Here is a 16,694-nt window from a genome sequence, read left to right as displayed (position 1 = left end):
TATTTCCTTCTAAGAGCTTTTTTGTTCTTTCATTTCGTATCAAGTCAGAAAGTTCCCTAGCTTTGTTCGTGTTTTCATGACACATTTTTTTGAAGATACTAATTCTATTTTTTACAGATTGTTCCTGAAAAATATTTTATACATTATTGTCAAATTGGTTTCCATATAACACTCAGTGCTCATCCCAACAAATGCTCTCCTCCATGCTCATCACTCATTTTCCCCTTGCCCCCACCCCCATCAACCCTCAGTCTAAATTTTGTTTAATGCCTGGTCAGATTTAATTTAAAACTCTTTTTGGCTATGTAGGGGTGACGTATCCTTCTTAACACATCACACTGGAGACTCATGATGTCAATTCCTAAAGGACTTTTTATGTTGCTTTTGAAATTCTAGGCTTTCACAGCACCTGGATGGCTCATTCAGTTAAGGGTCTCTTAATTTTGGTTTACAGCATGATCTCACTGTTGAGGAAATGGAGATGGAGTCCTGTGTTGGGCTCCACACTGACAGCATAGAGCCTGCTTGGGATTCTCTCTCTCTGCCATTTCCCCATTTGTGCATGCATGCTCTCAAAAATAAATAAAACTTTTTAAAACATGAAAGTTTAGGCTTTTAATAACCTGAACAGTGTCAAAGAAATGATAGTGGGTATCATTGACATCTGAATTTAATGATTCAAGCGTGACCTGTTTATTTTGGATCTAGTAAGGAGGAATTATAACTTAGTCCCTTAAAGAATTTTAGTTTTAGTATGTTGTATCTAGAAGAAACTCCTTGAGTCTCCAAACATTCAATATTGACAGTTATCGTTGAGGTTTTCTGGTATATTAATATTACTTTTTATGGTTTGTAGCTCTGAAATATATTTTTACCTGTTAGCTGTAACATTGTCTTCTTGAAGTAGCTAGTCATTGGGTCTTAAGTAATGCTTTATTGTTGTTGTTGTAATCTTCATGAGAGTAGGGACGCCTACCCCCTAAAACCCATGGCTGTAACACATATAATTAAGCCCTTACTTAATGTTTAAACAGTTTTTTCATAATAACTGAGTATTTGTCCTTGCAACATTATACATGAATAATATTTCAGTCTTTATTTTCTAAACTACAATTAGAATTTGTTGTTTTTCCATACAAAGAATGCATGATAAGTGCAAAAGTTAAGAAAATGGAAGCAATCATGATGCTGTGAGATTTCACAATTTAAATGTATATCAACTAAATAATTTGGATTATGCTGAACCCCCCACTAGTTATAATATCCTAAGAACATGATTTTTGCATTGTAATTATATGATGAAAATAACTTGTTTGTTTAATTTTCATACCTCTATGAGTTGTGTGTACAGTTACTGTATCTGTTTTATAGAGGTGGAAACAGTCTCAGAAATTAATTAATGCATATGAGGTCACACAGTTGGATTCTAGCTCCACTTAAAATTACTGCTTACAGGTGACTTGATAATCAGAGTTGTTTTTCTCTTGTTGTTAATGAAAGGAACTATGTCTTTCATTATAGCAAGAAAAATAGTACAGATAAGTCATAAGAAATAGACTGAAAAATCACTTGTGATTTTATGATTATAAGTTTTTCTTTTTCTAGATAGTTTTACCATGTATAGTACATATTTAAACAATACATAGCTTTTTCAAAAGAGGATAATTAAACATGGTTTTGTAATATTTTTTAAATGTTTAATTTTGAGAGAGAGAAAGCGCACGTGCGTGCATGAGTGGGGGAGGGGCAGCGAAAGAAGGAGACACAGAATGTGAAGCAGGCTCCAGACTTCAAGCTGTCAGCTCAGAGCCTGAGGTGGGGCTTGTACCCACGAACTGTGAGATCATGACTTGAGCTGGAAGTTGAACACTTAACTGACTTAGCCACCCAGGTGCCCCTGAAGTGTTTTTAGTATATGAGCAACATCATTCCATGCAATAATATAGTTGTCTTTGAAATTATGTTTTATGACCTGTCATATTCTACCATCTTGATAATCATAGTTTATTCATTTATCCTGTATTTCTGAACTTAAGTCTCCAAACATTCAATATTGGCAGTTATCCTTTTGTATATACATGTTTATATACTTGTATTTCTGGGTTGTTTTTTTTTTCCAGAATAATGTTAAGACACAAATTTTCTGTGCCCAACTCCAAATGGTAGAAAGTATGTAACATAAAATAAATGGGGAGACATACATTGAATGTGACAAACTAATTACCCTAACTTGTTAAATGTGTCACCTTGAGAAAGTCATTTCACTCTTCAAAGCTTATTTCCTTTAACCTTAAGGCCTCACATCAGTTATGTTGAACATGGAATAAAATGATGCATAAACTTAAAGTTTTTTTCTTTAATTTGAATAGTCTCTATGTCCAACGTAGGCTTCAAACTCGTGGCCATGAGATCACGAGTCATATGCTTTACCTACTGAGCCAGCCAGGCACCTGTGAACCTTTAGTCATTATAATACGGAAGGTACCACAATGAAAGATTGGAAAGCTATTGTTTTTTCCTCAAATATTAAACAATTTAATGGCTGGGAAATATAGTGATGTTTTAATTCAGTAAATTGAAGTTATAATAATATACATATCCCACTACCCTCAATGGAATTTAAAATCCTGTTTTTGATTAAGAAAATACTGCAAATAAAAAAGAAGAAATACTGCCTTTAGCCTTATTATTCCTATAGTAGCCTGTGCCTAAAAGGTTACTTAACCATTGCTCAAGATTCTTACTCCATTGATGTTACTTCTTCCTTATAAGCTTGATGCATAGATCTTTTCTAAGAGCAGTTTTAGGTTTACAACAGAGATTTCCCATATATTCCCTGATCCCACTTATGAACCCTATCCCCAACCCACATTGCCAGCTTTACTCACCAGAACAGCACATTTTTTTAACCAAAGACAAACCTACATTAACACATCAAAATCACCTAAAGTCCATAGTGTACATTAAGAGTTCACTCGTAGTTTTGTATATCCTATGGGTTTGAAATGTGTAATGAAATATATCCATCGCTTTATCACTGCTTTAAAAATTCTCTGTGTCTGCCTCTTCATCTCTCTTCCATTATCCCTAACTATACCTAGGCAACATCTGATCTTTTTATTTCCCTCCATCATTTTGCCTTTACACGGTATCATATAGTTGGAATCATACAGTATGTAGGCTTTCCAGATCAGCCTCTTTCACTTAATAATATGCATTTTAAGATTCTTCATGTCTTTTCATGGCTTGATAACATTTCTTTTGGTACTTAATAATGTTCCATGTCTGGATGTGCTAGTTTGTTTATCTATATACCTACTGAAGGACATGTGAATTGCTTCCAACGTCCAGCAATTATGAATAAAAAAGCTATGAACATGGTCTGCAATTTTTGTATAGACCTAAGTTTTTAACTCCTTTGGGTAAATAACAAGGAATGTCATTGCTAGATGGTATGTTGTGTTTAGATTTATAAGAAACTGCCAGACTCTTCCAAAGTGCCTGCCATTTTGCATTCTCACCAGCAATGAATAGGACTTCCTTTTGTTCCACATCCTTGCCAGCAATTAGGGCTGTCATTGGTGTTATTCTAATAAGTATATAATGGTATCTTGTTTTATTTAATTTGGAGTTTTCTAGTAACGTATTATGTGGAACTTATCTTCATCTTTCTTAATGGTGCCTGTTAAGGTCTCTGGTTTGTTTTGTAATGGTGTTGTTATTACTAAGTTTGGAGAGTTCTCTGTATATTTAGGATAACACTCCTGTATCAAATGTGTCTTTTGTAAATATTTTTTCCCAGTTTGTGGCTTGTCTTCTAATACACAGAATCTACTGCTTTTCACAGAACAGAAATTGAAGTCCAGTTTATCAGTATTTTCCTCAAGGATTATATTTAAAAAGGCATCACCATACCCAAGGTCATCTAGGTTTTCTGCTACTATCCTCTAGACATTTTATAGTTCTGTGTTTTACATTTAAGTCATTTAATTTTTTACATTTATAATCCATTTTGAGTTCGTTTTTGTCAAGGGTGTAAGGTATATGACTAGATGTCCCCCCACCCCACCCCCCATTTTAAACATAGATGTATAGCTTTTCTAGCACCATTAGTTGAAGAGACTATCTTTGCTCTGTTGTATTTATTGCCTTTGCTCCTTGGTTAAAGATCAGTTGACTTTAATAGATTTCTGTTTCGAGGCTCTGAGTTTTGTTCCCTTAATCTTTTTGCGTATGCTTTCCTCAGTACCACATTGTCTTGTTTACTGTAGCTTTATAGTAAATCTTAAAGTCAGGTAGTGTCAGTCTTCCCACTTTGTTCTTCTCTTTGAATATTGTGTATGCTTTAAGTTTTGACTTAATCTTTATAAAAATTTAGAATCAATTTGTTGATATTTATAAAATACAGTGGGAATTTGGGATTGCATTGAATCTGTAGGTCAAGGTGGGAAGAATTGACATGTTGACAATGTTGTATATTCCTGTCTATGAACATAGGCATCTCTCCACTTAGTTCTTTGAGTTTAATTCATCAGTTGTGGTTTTCCCATATAGATCTTACACATGTTTGTTGAATTTATTTTTTAATTTTGGGGAGCACTAATGTAAATGGTACTATGTTTTTAATTTCAAACTCCACTTGTTCATTGGTGTCTAAGGAAAGCAATTGACTTTTGTATATTAACCTTGTATCCTGCAATCTTGGTATAATCCCTTATTGATTCCAGATTTTTTGCCTATTGGTTTTCTATATAGATGATCATGTCATTTGTGAAAAATGATAGTCTTTATGCTTCTGATTTTTTTGTTTGTGTTTTTGTTTTTGATTTTTTGCTTTGGCAAGGATTTCTAGGATAATATTGAAAGGTGTGGTGAGAGTAGACATCCTTGCCTTATACCTGACTATAATGGGAAAGTTTCCAGTTTCTCACTGTTAAGTATGATGTTAGCCTAGTTTTTTTTATAGTCTTTGTCATATTACGGAAGTTGTCTATTCCTGGTTTACTGAGAGTTTTTATCATAAATGAGTGTTGGATTTTTATCAAATGCTTTTTCTGTATATTGGTATGACTGATTTTCTTATTTTAGTCTATTGATTTAATAGATTAATCTTGGGATTTATTAAATTAATTTTTGAATATTGAGCCAGACTTGCATATGTTGGATAAATTCCACTTGGTCATAGTGTATAATTCTTCTTATACATTTAAAAAATGTTTTTTAATGTTTTTATTTATTTTTGAGAGAGAGAGACAGCGTGAGCAGGGGAGGGTCAAAGAGAGAGGGAGACACAGAATCTGAAGCAGGCTTCAGGCTCTGAGCTAGCTGTCAGCACAGAACCCCACGCGGGGCTCGAACCCATGAACCATGAGATCATGACCCGAGCTGAAGTCAGATGCTCAACCAACTGAGCCACCCAGGCACCCCTTCTTATGCATTTTTTTATTGAGTTTGCTAATACTCTGTTGAGGATTTTTGCATCTATTTTCATGAGAGATACTGGTCTACAATTTTATTTTTTTTATAGTAACTTTTGTCTGGATTTATAAGTTTTTTAGCATGTGAAAAATCAGCTTGAGATTAATGGACATATTTACTTCAGTGATTAAGACCTGGCATGTTGAATTATATACTGTGTCATATCCAGAACCAGTATATTTTATGTCTTACTTACATGCATATTCTAATACATGGCGCATAATAAGGCATTGTATTAAAGCATATTAAATTCTGTTTCAAATCAAAACACATCTTGGTAGGTCTCCACATGTTCATATTTTTTCTGCATTTATGAAGTACACCTTTAATTGAGGAAGACCTAGCTGTCTCACTTAGTGTTCACCTCACTTATGCATGTTGTTAGACATTTTGTTTTAGGCTTGGGACATCATGTCAAGAGAATAACTCCCAGATCTTTTTCTCACACCCAGTATTTTCCTGTATTCCTGACTGCCTACTAAACATTTCTATTTGGATATAGTATCTTGGGATTTATTAAAATTCAGTTATTTTTCCCACAAGCCACTTCCTTCTCTTTATTTCCTTTTTTCTGATAGTGGCATTTTGTTTTTCCCAGTTACATGGGCAAAGGTAATTTCATTAATCTGACTCCTCTTTCACCCTTTCTGCCCATGTGCCATTAATTGCTAAACATTGCCCTTAGTATTTTTCTTCCATCTGTTTTCTAGTGTCACTACCATATTAAGATCTTTTAAAAAAAAATCACATTTATACTGTTACTGCTTCCAGTCCCTACCCCCAGATGTCTCTTCTACTTAAAAATTTTGAGCCCTTAGAAGACAAAACAACTGAATTCCATTGCCTAAGAATTGCTTTTAAAATCTAAGTTATTTTGGTTGCAAGAAAACAAAATCCAAAAAAATACACTTAGTTGAAAGCACAGTTATCTCTGGAAGCCAAGAGTATCTATCTCAGTGGACTAGAATCCAGGTAATAGTATCATCTGTTTTTCTGTGTCCTTTTCTCTCTCTTTGCCTTACCTTGTCTATCACACATCCTATATTTTTTATGTTTTAATTTTAATTACATCCTGAGCCTAACCAGATGTCTTTAAGTCTCCAATTCCAAATTCTCAGAAGAGAGAATCTGATGAGTATAACAGTATATTGTATCAACTAGTTTGTTTGTTTAGCATTGCCAGATCATCAAATTATTTAATTAAAAAAAATTTTTTTTAATGCTTTATTTATTTCTGAAGGAGAAAGAGACAGACAGTGTGAGCAGGAGAGGGTCAGAGAGAGAGGGAGACACAGAATCTGAAACAGGCTCCAGTCTCTGAGCTAGCTGTCAGCACAGAGCCCGACGCAGGGTTTGAACCCACGAACCGTGAGATCATGACCTGAGCCAAAGTCCAACACTTAACCGACTGAGCCGCCCAGGCGCCCTTAATATTTTAAAGTAACTGATTAATGTAGAATATGTTTTGTTTTGTCTAAATGCATATTGCATTTTGCGGTTTTCTTGAAATATGATATGCCTTAATACTACTCTTGACCCATCTACTTCCCTCTGTGGTTTTTACATTTCTATCAAGCAAGAAGAATACATTTTTAATTGTGTAGCATCTAACTTCAATAAGGTTATATCCTACCAATACTTGATTTTTTTTCCCCCCACATGAGCTTTTTAGGGTTTTTTTATTTGAGGTAAAAATCATGTAACCTATAACTTAACCATTTGAAAGTATACAATTCAGTAGCGTTTAGTAAGTGTATCCACAGAGTTGCATAACTATTCCCTCCTAATTAGTTCCAGAATATTTCATCCCTCCAAAGGAAATTCTGTACCCATTAAGTATGTAGTTACTCCTCATATTTCACGTTTTCTTCATCTATTCCTGACTGTTTGAATAGTGCTTTTATGGATTTGTGTACAAGTATTTGAATACCTGTTTTGAGTTCTTTTAGAGTGTATGCCTCAGAGTATGTCTAACTTTTTGAGGAATCGTCCATACCATTTTATATCCCCTCCACCAGTCCTTGAGAGTTTCCATTTCTCCCCATCCTTACCAGTGTTTTCCTTTTTTTTTTTTTTTTTTTTTTTTAGTATAACCATAATTTTTTCATTCCTATGTATGAAGTTACACTTCATTGTGATTTTTCCCTAATGGCTAATAATATTGAGCATTTTTCATGTGCTTGTTGGGCATTTGTATATCTTTGGAGAAATGTCTTTTGCCACTTTTTACATTAGATTGTCTTTTTCTTGTTTGGTTATGAGAGTTCTTTGTATATTCTGGGTATTAGACCCTTATACAAATGATTTGCAAGTGTGTTATCCCACTTTATAGATTATCTTTCTTCATAATGTTTTTGATGCAAGTTGTAAATTTCATAAATGTTTCTGATGTAGTAAATTTTCATAAAATTTATTTTTATTTTGTTCCTATTGTATCCTAAGAGACATGTGTGCTCATTAACATAGACTTATAATTATTGTTTCATATATTTTTTAAACCCTAGAGAAACAAAAAGGTGCTGCAAATCAAAATTGCAGTATTATTGATTTATAAAAATATCTGTAATTACTTTTACTTTATTTTTTTGGTATGACTTCAGGTTAGTGTTTGATGCACTTTTATTTCATCCTGAAAGACTCTCTCTTTAGCGTTTCTTGATAAACTTTCTCAATTTCTATTTATCTGAAAATGTCTCAGTTTTTTTCTTCATTTTTGTTTTTCCAGATACGGAATTCTTGGTTGATAGTTTCTTGAGGACTTTATATCCTCTTATTGCCTTGTGGCCTCTGTGATTTCTGAAGAGAAATAGGCTGTTAATCTTAATGTGGATTCCTAGGATATGATTCAGTTGTCTTTTGTTTTTTTAGTGTACCTCTTTTTGAGTTCGTCCTGCTTGCATTTTGCTGACTTCTTGGATATATGTATTTGTGGTTTGTTCGTATTTTTCCTTATTTCGTCTTCAGCCATTATCTCTTTAAGTATTTTACTTTCCATCTAGGAAAGCCCTTGTGCATGTATTGGTAAACTTGATGGTGTCCCAGAAATCTCTTAGGCTCTGTTCATTTTTCTTCATCCTTTTCTCTTTTTGCTCCCAGACTGGATAATCTCAATTAACCATTCTTTAAGTTCACTGATTATTTCTTCTGTTTGCTAAAATCTACTCTTAAACCTCTCTAATGAATTTTTCATTTTTGTTATTCTACTTTTCAGTTCCAGAATTTCTCTTTAGTTCTTATAATTTCTTTGTATTTATTGATATTCATTTTTTTATTTAAAAATTTTTTAGTGTTTATTCATTTTTGGGAGGGACAGAGAGACAGAGCATGAGCAGGGGAGGGGAAGAGGGAGAGGGAGAGGGAGACACAGAATCTAAAGCAGACCCCAGGCTGTGTGCTGTCAGCATAGGGCCCGATGCAGGGCTCAAACTTACAGACTGCGAGATCATGACCTGAGCCGAAGTCGGACGCTCAACTGACTTAGCCACCGAGGCGCCCCGATACTCACTTTATTGTCATCCTTCTGGTTCCTTTCACTTCTTCATGTTGTTTTTGAACAGTTGATTTAAATAAAGTTCTTGTGTAGTAGAGAGACTGGGTTCCCTCATGGACAGTTTGTGTTCATTTCTTTTTGTTCCTTGAGCATACCATATTGTTTCTGAGCATACCAGTTTTGTGTTTTTCTATGCTTCTTAATATGTTGTTGAAAATAAGGGGTGTTGAATATTGTGTTGTCTATGGAAATCAGATTCTCCTCCCTTACCAGAGTTTCTCTTGCTGTTTACTGGCTATGTTTGCTTATTTGGGGTCTTTCCTAAACTACTATTTTAGAGTCCGTATTCTTTGTCATTTGTGGCCACTGACGTCTCTATTCCATTAACTTAGTGGTTAGCTAGTGTTTTGACAGTTTGCTTACATGTTTGAAGTCACTGGAAAAAATTCTTTCCAAGTCTTTGCACATTGTGTTGGCTTACTCTTTTAACACTTACCCAGAATATAACTCTGCCTGAGCCTTCACTTCCAGCTTGAGCAGAGTTTGTGATTAGCCAGAGGTCAAAGTTTCTAATCTTGTCAGGCATTTTCTGAGGATGTATTCAGCTTTGGGCATGCATGTAGGCTTCTTGATTCCCCAGTATATGTAGAAGCTTTTAAAATTCTTAATCCCCCACTGTCTACTTTGCCAAAATCTTCCATGATAGGCTTGCTGGTCCTAACTGTTGCTTCTTCCATTTCCACATTGCTACAGCCAATACTTGTGCCCGTTAAAAAGCCAGTGAAGCTACCTTAGCCCTAGGAACACAAGTTGAGTGTAACATATGAGTAAGCCCTTGTGCTGTTCCATCTGGGAAACTGGTCAAAACCCATTACCACACTTCCTTAAGAATAAGATCTGTATTGCTTCCTTTGGCACTTGTAACCTTGCCCAAAGCACAGGCTGTCATCGTTATGGTTGTTGCTAATCTGAAGTGTACGGGTATGGTAGGTGGACAATTAAAAGCTGCTATCTTCACCAAGGCTTCTAATGATTGTGATTTTTTTTTTTTTTTTTTTACTAGATTTCATAGTTCTGCAAACATTGATGCCGACACTTTTTGACAGTTTCTTAGTTGCTTTTTGGGGGAAACCAAGCCCTGAAATTCCCATCTCCATCTCTTTACTGATGCCATTTCTACATGGCCATGTTTGTCTAATTTATGTTATCTACACACTTTACTTTTCTCTTACACTATGTAATCTATTTTGTGAATTTAGTATTATTTCGTCCTGAAGGTATACAGAAACAGGCTTTGAAACTCTTATTTTATATTCTTTATTAGCGGCTCAGATAGAACTTGGACCATTTAGAGCTTCAGATACCAATAACTCTGTACAGCACAAGGGTTAGTTACTTTTCTAATAAAAGAAAAAAGAGGACTTAGTTTAAAGTTACTTTCAATGTAACAATCTTTAAATTTAGTTTTAGAATATTGAAATAGATTTCTAATGCCTTTATTTATTGCTTAGAGGCCCATGATAGATACTTTGGGTGATTTAAGCCCAAGTAAAACTTTGATAATTCACATCTTCATAATTGAGTTGGGGATGTTTTTTGTTCATTTTTTTTTTAAACATCATTTAATTATTAGTAAATGGAAGGCAAGATTTTTGGTGTATATGATTAAGTACCTTAAAATTTTCATTTAGGAAGTAATAATAAATGCCTTATCTCTATGTCAGGGGTTGTCAACCTTAGCATTATTGACATTTGGAGTTATTTAATTCTTTTTGAGAGGGGCAGTCCAGGATATAATTTAATTTAGGTGTATTATGCCTGATCACCTAAATTAGCGATCATGTCTTTTTCAGCCCCTTTATTTGTTTATTTATTTCAAATGTTTTTATTTATTTTGGGGAGAGAGAGAGCGCATGCACTTGAGCGCGAGCAGGGCGGGGCATAGAGAGAGGACGCAGAATCCCAAGCCCCTCCAAGGCTCTGAGCTGTCGGCACACAGTCCAACGTGGGGCTGTAACTCACGGACCTTGAGATCATGACCTGAGCCTAAATCGGAGGCTTAACTTGACTAAGCCTTTTTTTTAGCCCCTTTAATTCAAAAGAATTTTTGAGATTATCATCAGACTTTTGACCACTACTTTTTTCACTATATAAATGAACTACTCTTTCTCTCTCAGTTTGAATTTGATGTTTCCTCATTATTAGATTTGAATTATGCTTTCTTGTTAGAAATACCACCAAGGTTGTTAATGTCTTTTTAAATACATCAGACCTGTTGAGGCAGAGTATCAGTTTAGCCCAGTAATTTTGATTATTTGGTGGTGTCTGTCATACTTCTTCACTGAAGTTAGAACTTTAATTTAGTAACTTGTTATTTAATAGAGGTTCATGTGTTCTTATTATATCCAGTGAGTTATAATACATTCATGTTACTCAGAACATCCTAGCTTAGGCTTCTTCATGGCGTCTGTGTCCTCTTAAGATATATCCCTATAATTCTTTAAGTACTTGCTCAACTTACTGGCATCAGATGTACCAGGCATGGCTTATACTTTTCCTGATTCATCCTTGGAATCTGCCTTTTCTCCAAATTGCTGTGGTTTGTTTTGGTAGAAAATGATATTTAGAAACCAATATTGGGGCTGCTTCTGGACTATCTCAGAAAAAAAAAAAAAAAATTCTAGGAAACCTAAGAAAAATGTATGTATATTTGTATCTGTACTTATTTCTGTAGCAGTTTGTTATAAACCGTGACTTTATCTTTTTACCTTCAATTTTAATCTAACACCTGTGATCAGAAGAGTATAATGCCTTATGAAATTGAGTCTCTTTTAGAAATGCTTTAAGAAACTTCCTGTTGAACATAGAGAATAGGTATAGATTTTGGCCAGTGACACAAATGTTAGATCTTTCGTTACTGTCCATAATTCCCTGAGGCTTTTCTTTTTTATTCCCCCCCCCTCCTTTTCCTGTATAAATTTCTTTATGTTGTTTAGACTCTGTAATTTCTATTGATTTATCTTCAAGGTCATTCATTCACTGCTCTATCATCTCCATTCTGTTTCAGTTTCTTTAGTTCTAAAGCTTCCTGTTCTTATTATTTGTTTTTTCATGAACTTTCCCTTTTTTTAAGTGTGTTTATAATTGTTCATTGAAATGTTTTATGATAGCTGCCTTAAAATCTTTGTCAGATAATTCCAAAACTGGCACCTTTGTGTTGGTGTCTTATAATTATCTTTTCTCATTCATATTGAGATTTTTTTGGTTTGTGGTATGATGAATATTTTAGCTTTATTATTGTATCCTGGTCATTTTGGATATTATACTATGAGCCTTTGGATCTTCTGTTTGAGCAAACTTCTTCTGACACTGCACCAGCAGTTGAGGATGGAAGCCCTGATGACTTACTTGGTCTCCCTGGGCCTCTACTGACACTACCATGGTGGGGAGGGTAATTTCTCTCTTCCCCCAGGATTCTGATCTCTATTCACCCCTGTTGACACCACAGGAAGAGGAAAAGAGGTGTTGCCATTTTTTACTGCTGGGCAGAAGTGGAATTTTAATCTCCCTATTGAGTTACCCACTCATACATGTGAGGAGTGGGTTTCATGGTCCTTGGCTGGAGGAAGGCAGATGTAATTTTAAAATGTTTTGTTTTTGCTTTCTAAGTCTATACCTTTCACAGTCCTTTCACTTGAGAGAGAAAACTTTTCTTGTTGTGGCTGGTTTTCTGTTATTTTTTTCCTTTCTCTTTTTTGCCTATGTTTTATGGTATCTCTGGATTGAAACTTCTCTGTTGTCCAGTCAGTATATATGAGGTAAAAAGAAACCCCAGAGAACTCCCTATCATTTTGTTCTTCAAGTGCCAAGGTCATTAGACACCCTGTCTTCTCATCACCATTCAGAATTTTGATGTTTGCTTTTTAAATACTGTGTTCAGGAATTTTAGCTGTATTTAGTGGAAGAAATAGTAAGAAACATATTTTTTCATTTTGCATGGAACTGGATGTCCTAAATGATTTAAGAGAAAAAGTAGTCCATTAAGAATTTCAAAAGAAATGCTCAAAAAATTTTAATTATTAATAGTATTTTACCACCACAGTTTTGTAAGTTACTAATATGTATATAAGGTTGAGTGTATTCTTTGTTGTATATACGTATGTATGTATGTATAAAAGCTTGTGTATTTCTTTATTCTTTTTAGGATTATGTACTGAAGGACTCTACCGTGTTAGTGGGAACAAAACTGATCAAGACAATATTCAAAAGCAGTTTGATCAAGGTGAGGTATATAGAATAAAATCATTTTTAAATTATTTTCCTTACTGAAATTTCATGGTGGGAAGATTGATTTTCTAAGGATGTGGAATTTTGAGAGGAAAGAGTTTTGAAGCAGGATATTAAATGTATAATAGAATATTTACCACAGTTAAGAAATAGGAAAGCTGTAAATCCATTACCAGAATTAGAAAAGCAATAAATTGACTTATGATAAATCAACATCTTTGTAATCAAAGATAGTACTTATTTAAAGATGCAATTTAAAATTTTTTCCATGCTCTAGGACAAACTAACCATTAGGAATAAAAACAAATCAAAGTTTTAAATGTAAAAAAACCTATAAGCACATGGAGAAAAATCAGTGAATATTTTTCTAATCTTGGAGTAGCAAAGGCCTAATACTTGATAGGAAATGTAGAAAGCCTAAACAGGATGATAACATGGACTCCTGTCTCTGTGTGAGATAGTGGATAAAACATAAACAAAACCAGAAGACAAACTATTATAAACTTGAGGAAAGTGTGGAATAATATCTAGGCTAGATTAAGCAATTCACATCAGAAGAAAGTGGCCAAAAAGTATACGAAAATATGCTCTGTCTCTATGATGTGTAGATATAAACCCTAAAACAAAAAGAGTTGATGTTGATTTTGATTTATTATCACAGTGAAAAAAATTGCTGATAGAGTGTAGACAAACAGGTATGTTGTACACTGCTGGTCATGGGTGCCTTTTGAGAGGCAGTTCATGTATATCTATTAAAATTCAGTTAAGTTTACTCCAGAAATTCCACGTACAAATATTTATGTTACAGAAGTCTTTGTGTAAGCTTACCAAGATATGCTTGAAAGAGCATTTATGATAACATTGTCTGAAATTCTTTTAAATGGTGGGGGCCTATCCACATGCTTTGTAAGTAGAATACAAGATGCCCCTGTAAAATAATGTGGATTTGTGTGTGTTAAAATGGTAAAATGTCAGCTGTTGAGTGGTGTGAAAGCTCTGAAAGTATACTCCATATATAGGATTTCATTTTAAATTTGTGCATTTTCACTTACAGTAATGATAGGACAGGTTGTAGTCAATACTAGGGCTTCTTGAATTATACTTTATGGTTTTGTTTTCTCATTCACTCACTTACTGTGCCATAGGGAAATTAGTTTTTCTAAAGCCTAACTTTTTCTTATCTAGAATGGGAGTGATAAGAGGAACTGGGATGAATAATGAGATAATGAAGAGTTTTCTGTGCCACACACCATATTAAATACTCATTAGATAGTTCTTGTTATAGGAAATGTAGGCTAAGAAAGTAAGCTTTAGTATATAGTAGTGTTTATCACAGCATCTTTAATGTTTTTAAATGAAATGTAAATGTTCAGTAATAAAATGTTATGTAAATTACTAAATCTGGGGGGATATTTTGTGGCCATTAAAACCATTTAGGGCAAAGAGTTTTTAATGGGTTAAGGATGTGTGAGTTCTTAATACCACTCTTGCAAATTTTCAGTTATATTACAATTAAATGTTACCTGGCACACACAGAAAAGATTTTAAAAGTTTGCTTGTGAAATTTTAATCATCTTAGATAAATCCAGTGTAAAATGTATGATTTTTCTATTCTTTTTACTGAATAGAAAAAGGGTAAAAAGAAACATACCAGAATAAATCAAATATAAACAGTGATTGTTTCTAGGTAATGGGGGCTAATTTTTTTGTTAGTCTGTGTTTTTACATTTTCTCTCACAAGTATCCATTATACTTATAAAAGGAAAAAAATGATTCTTTTAATAGCAGATTAACCTTATGATACACCTTTAGTATATTCCATTCTTGTTTTTCACTGAAAAGTGTGGAAATCAAGCTGTTCCATATAGAAAATCAGGTATAAGCTAGAAGGTGTAAACCCATTTGATTTCAACAAGTATAAGCTAGAAGGTGTAAACTAAAATTTATATGCTTAATCCCTATCTTTTGTCTTTCTCTTTTCTTATGGCCTTTTTTAAAGTTTATTTTGAGGGGCGCCTGGGTGGCTTAGTCGGTTGAGCATCCGACTTTCGCTTAGGTCATGATCTCGCGGTTCATGGGTTCGAGCCCCGCGTCAGGCTCTGTGCTGACTGCCAGCTCAGAGCCTGGAGCCTGTTTCAGAGTCTGTGTCTCCCTCTCCCTCTAACCCTCCCCTGCTCACGCTCTCGCTCTCTCTCCTAGAAATAAATAAAAATATTTAAAAAAAAATAAAAAAATAAAAAAATAAAGTTTATTTTGAGAGTTGGGGGAGGGCAGAGAGCTTGAGAGAGAAAGAGAATCCCGATAGCCCGCCTGACTGAGCCACCCACGTGCCCCCTTTATGATCTTTTAAAGTAGGTTATGTAAATAAACTACTTTAAAAGGTAGGTATTAGTGAAAGCTAATGTTCTATGCATACTAATAAGCCTAACAGCATTTTAAATTTGCTGTAATAGAAGATGCTTCCTGCTTGGTTCTCCCTTATGTAGACAAACTTACATTAAAACAGAAGGGGAGGGGCTCCTGGGTGGCTCAGTTGGTTGAGCGTCTGACTCTTGATTTTGGCTCAGGTCATGTCATGAGATGGAGCCTCCACGGGCCAGAGCCTGCTTGGAATGGTCCCTCCCCCACCCCAACTCTCTGCCGCTCCCCCATGTGCTCTCTTTGTCTCTCTCTAAAAAATAAACAAAACAAAACAAAAAAAAACTGGGGGAGGAATGAATCAGCCTGTAAAGAAACCTCGCTGATTTGTAGATCATAATATCAGTCTAGTATCAATGGAAGTAACAGTAAATGCTGTCGCTGGAGCTCTTAAAGCTTTCTTTGCAGATCTGCCAGACCCTTTAATTCCATATTCTCTTCATCCAGAACTATTGGAAGCAGCAAGTAAGTTGTAAGCCTCCTTTTTTGAAGAGGGATGATAATGGTGGGTTTTATATATTGATTGCTCTGTGTTAAAATCAGCCATGCACTAGAATTTGTAGCTAATAAAAGTTATGACTCTTTCTTAAAGGTTATTTTCCTGTAAGTAAACAAAATCAGAATCCAGGAGATTGTTCCCAAGGAATATTTAGTTTCAGCTCTCAGGTGACTCAGTGCTTCTAGCAATTTGAAGATCATTATACTAGAAATTTGAAATTTGTATTTTCAATTCAAACTCAGAGATTTTGTAAGAAAATTAAATGAACTCTTCAAATGAATGTATCTGTAACATATTTGAGTAAAATATTAACTTGTGTATGGTGTGTACACATGTGTATTTACGTTTTTTAAAGTCAAATTAACTTTGGCTGGATGTCTTAAGTCATTTTTTAAAAAGTAAGGTAGGAAAACAGGTGCTTATTCAGTATTACCATTTTGAATTTTATCATCTCTGAGTCACTTTGACCTTGTGATTAGCTTTACTTGCAAAAAGACAATTATGATAGATGATACGTATTTA

The 16,694-nt window shown here is 34.4% G+C and overlaps 1 protein-coding gene across 2 annotated transcripts in view; it reads left to right on the top strand.

Moving 5' to 3' along the window:
- Positions 1 to 16,694, top strand: part of ARHGAP5 (Rho GTPase activating protein 5) — a 67,150-nt gene that overhangs the window by 42,696 nt on the left and 7,760 nt on the right. For both annotated transcript variants that reach the window (XM_077772749.1, XM_077772748.1), the window contains exons 3-4: positions 13,173 to 13,250; positions 16,007 to 16,138. In XM_077772749.1, coding sequence (XP_077628875.1) covers positions 13,173 to 13,250; positions 16,007 to 16,138 — 210 coding nt within the window. The remainder of the gene's footprint in view (positions 1 to 13,172; positions 13,251 to 16,006; positions 16,139 to 16,694) is intronic.

The sequence above is a fragment of the Crocuta crocuta genome, unplaced genomic scaffold, assembly GCF_008692635.1.
Source record: "Crocuta crocuta isolate KB4526 unplaced genomic scaffold, BGI_CrCroc_1.0 scaffold116, whole genome shotgun sequence".
Classification (NCBI taxonomy): Eukaryota; Metazoa; Chordata; class Mammalia; order Carnivora; family Hyaenidae; genus Crocuta; species Crocuta crocuta.
This window is presented reverse-complemented; position numbering and strand designations above follow the sequence as displayed.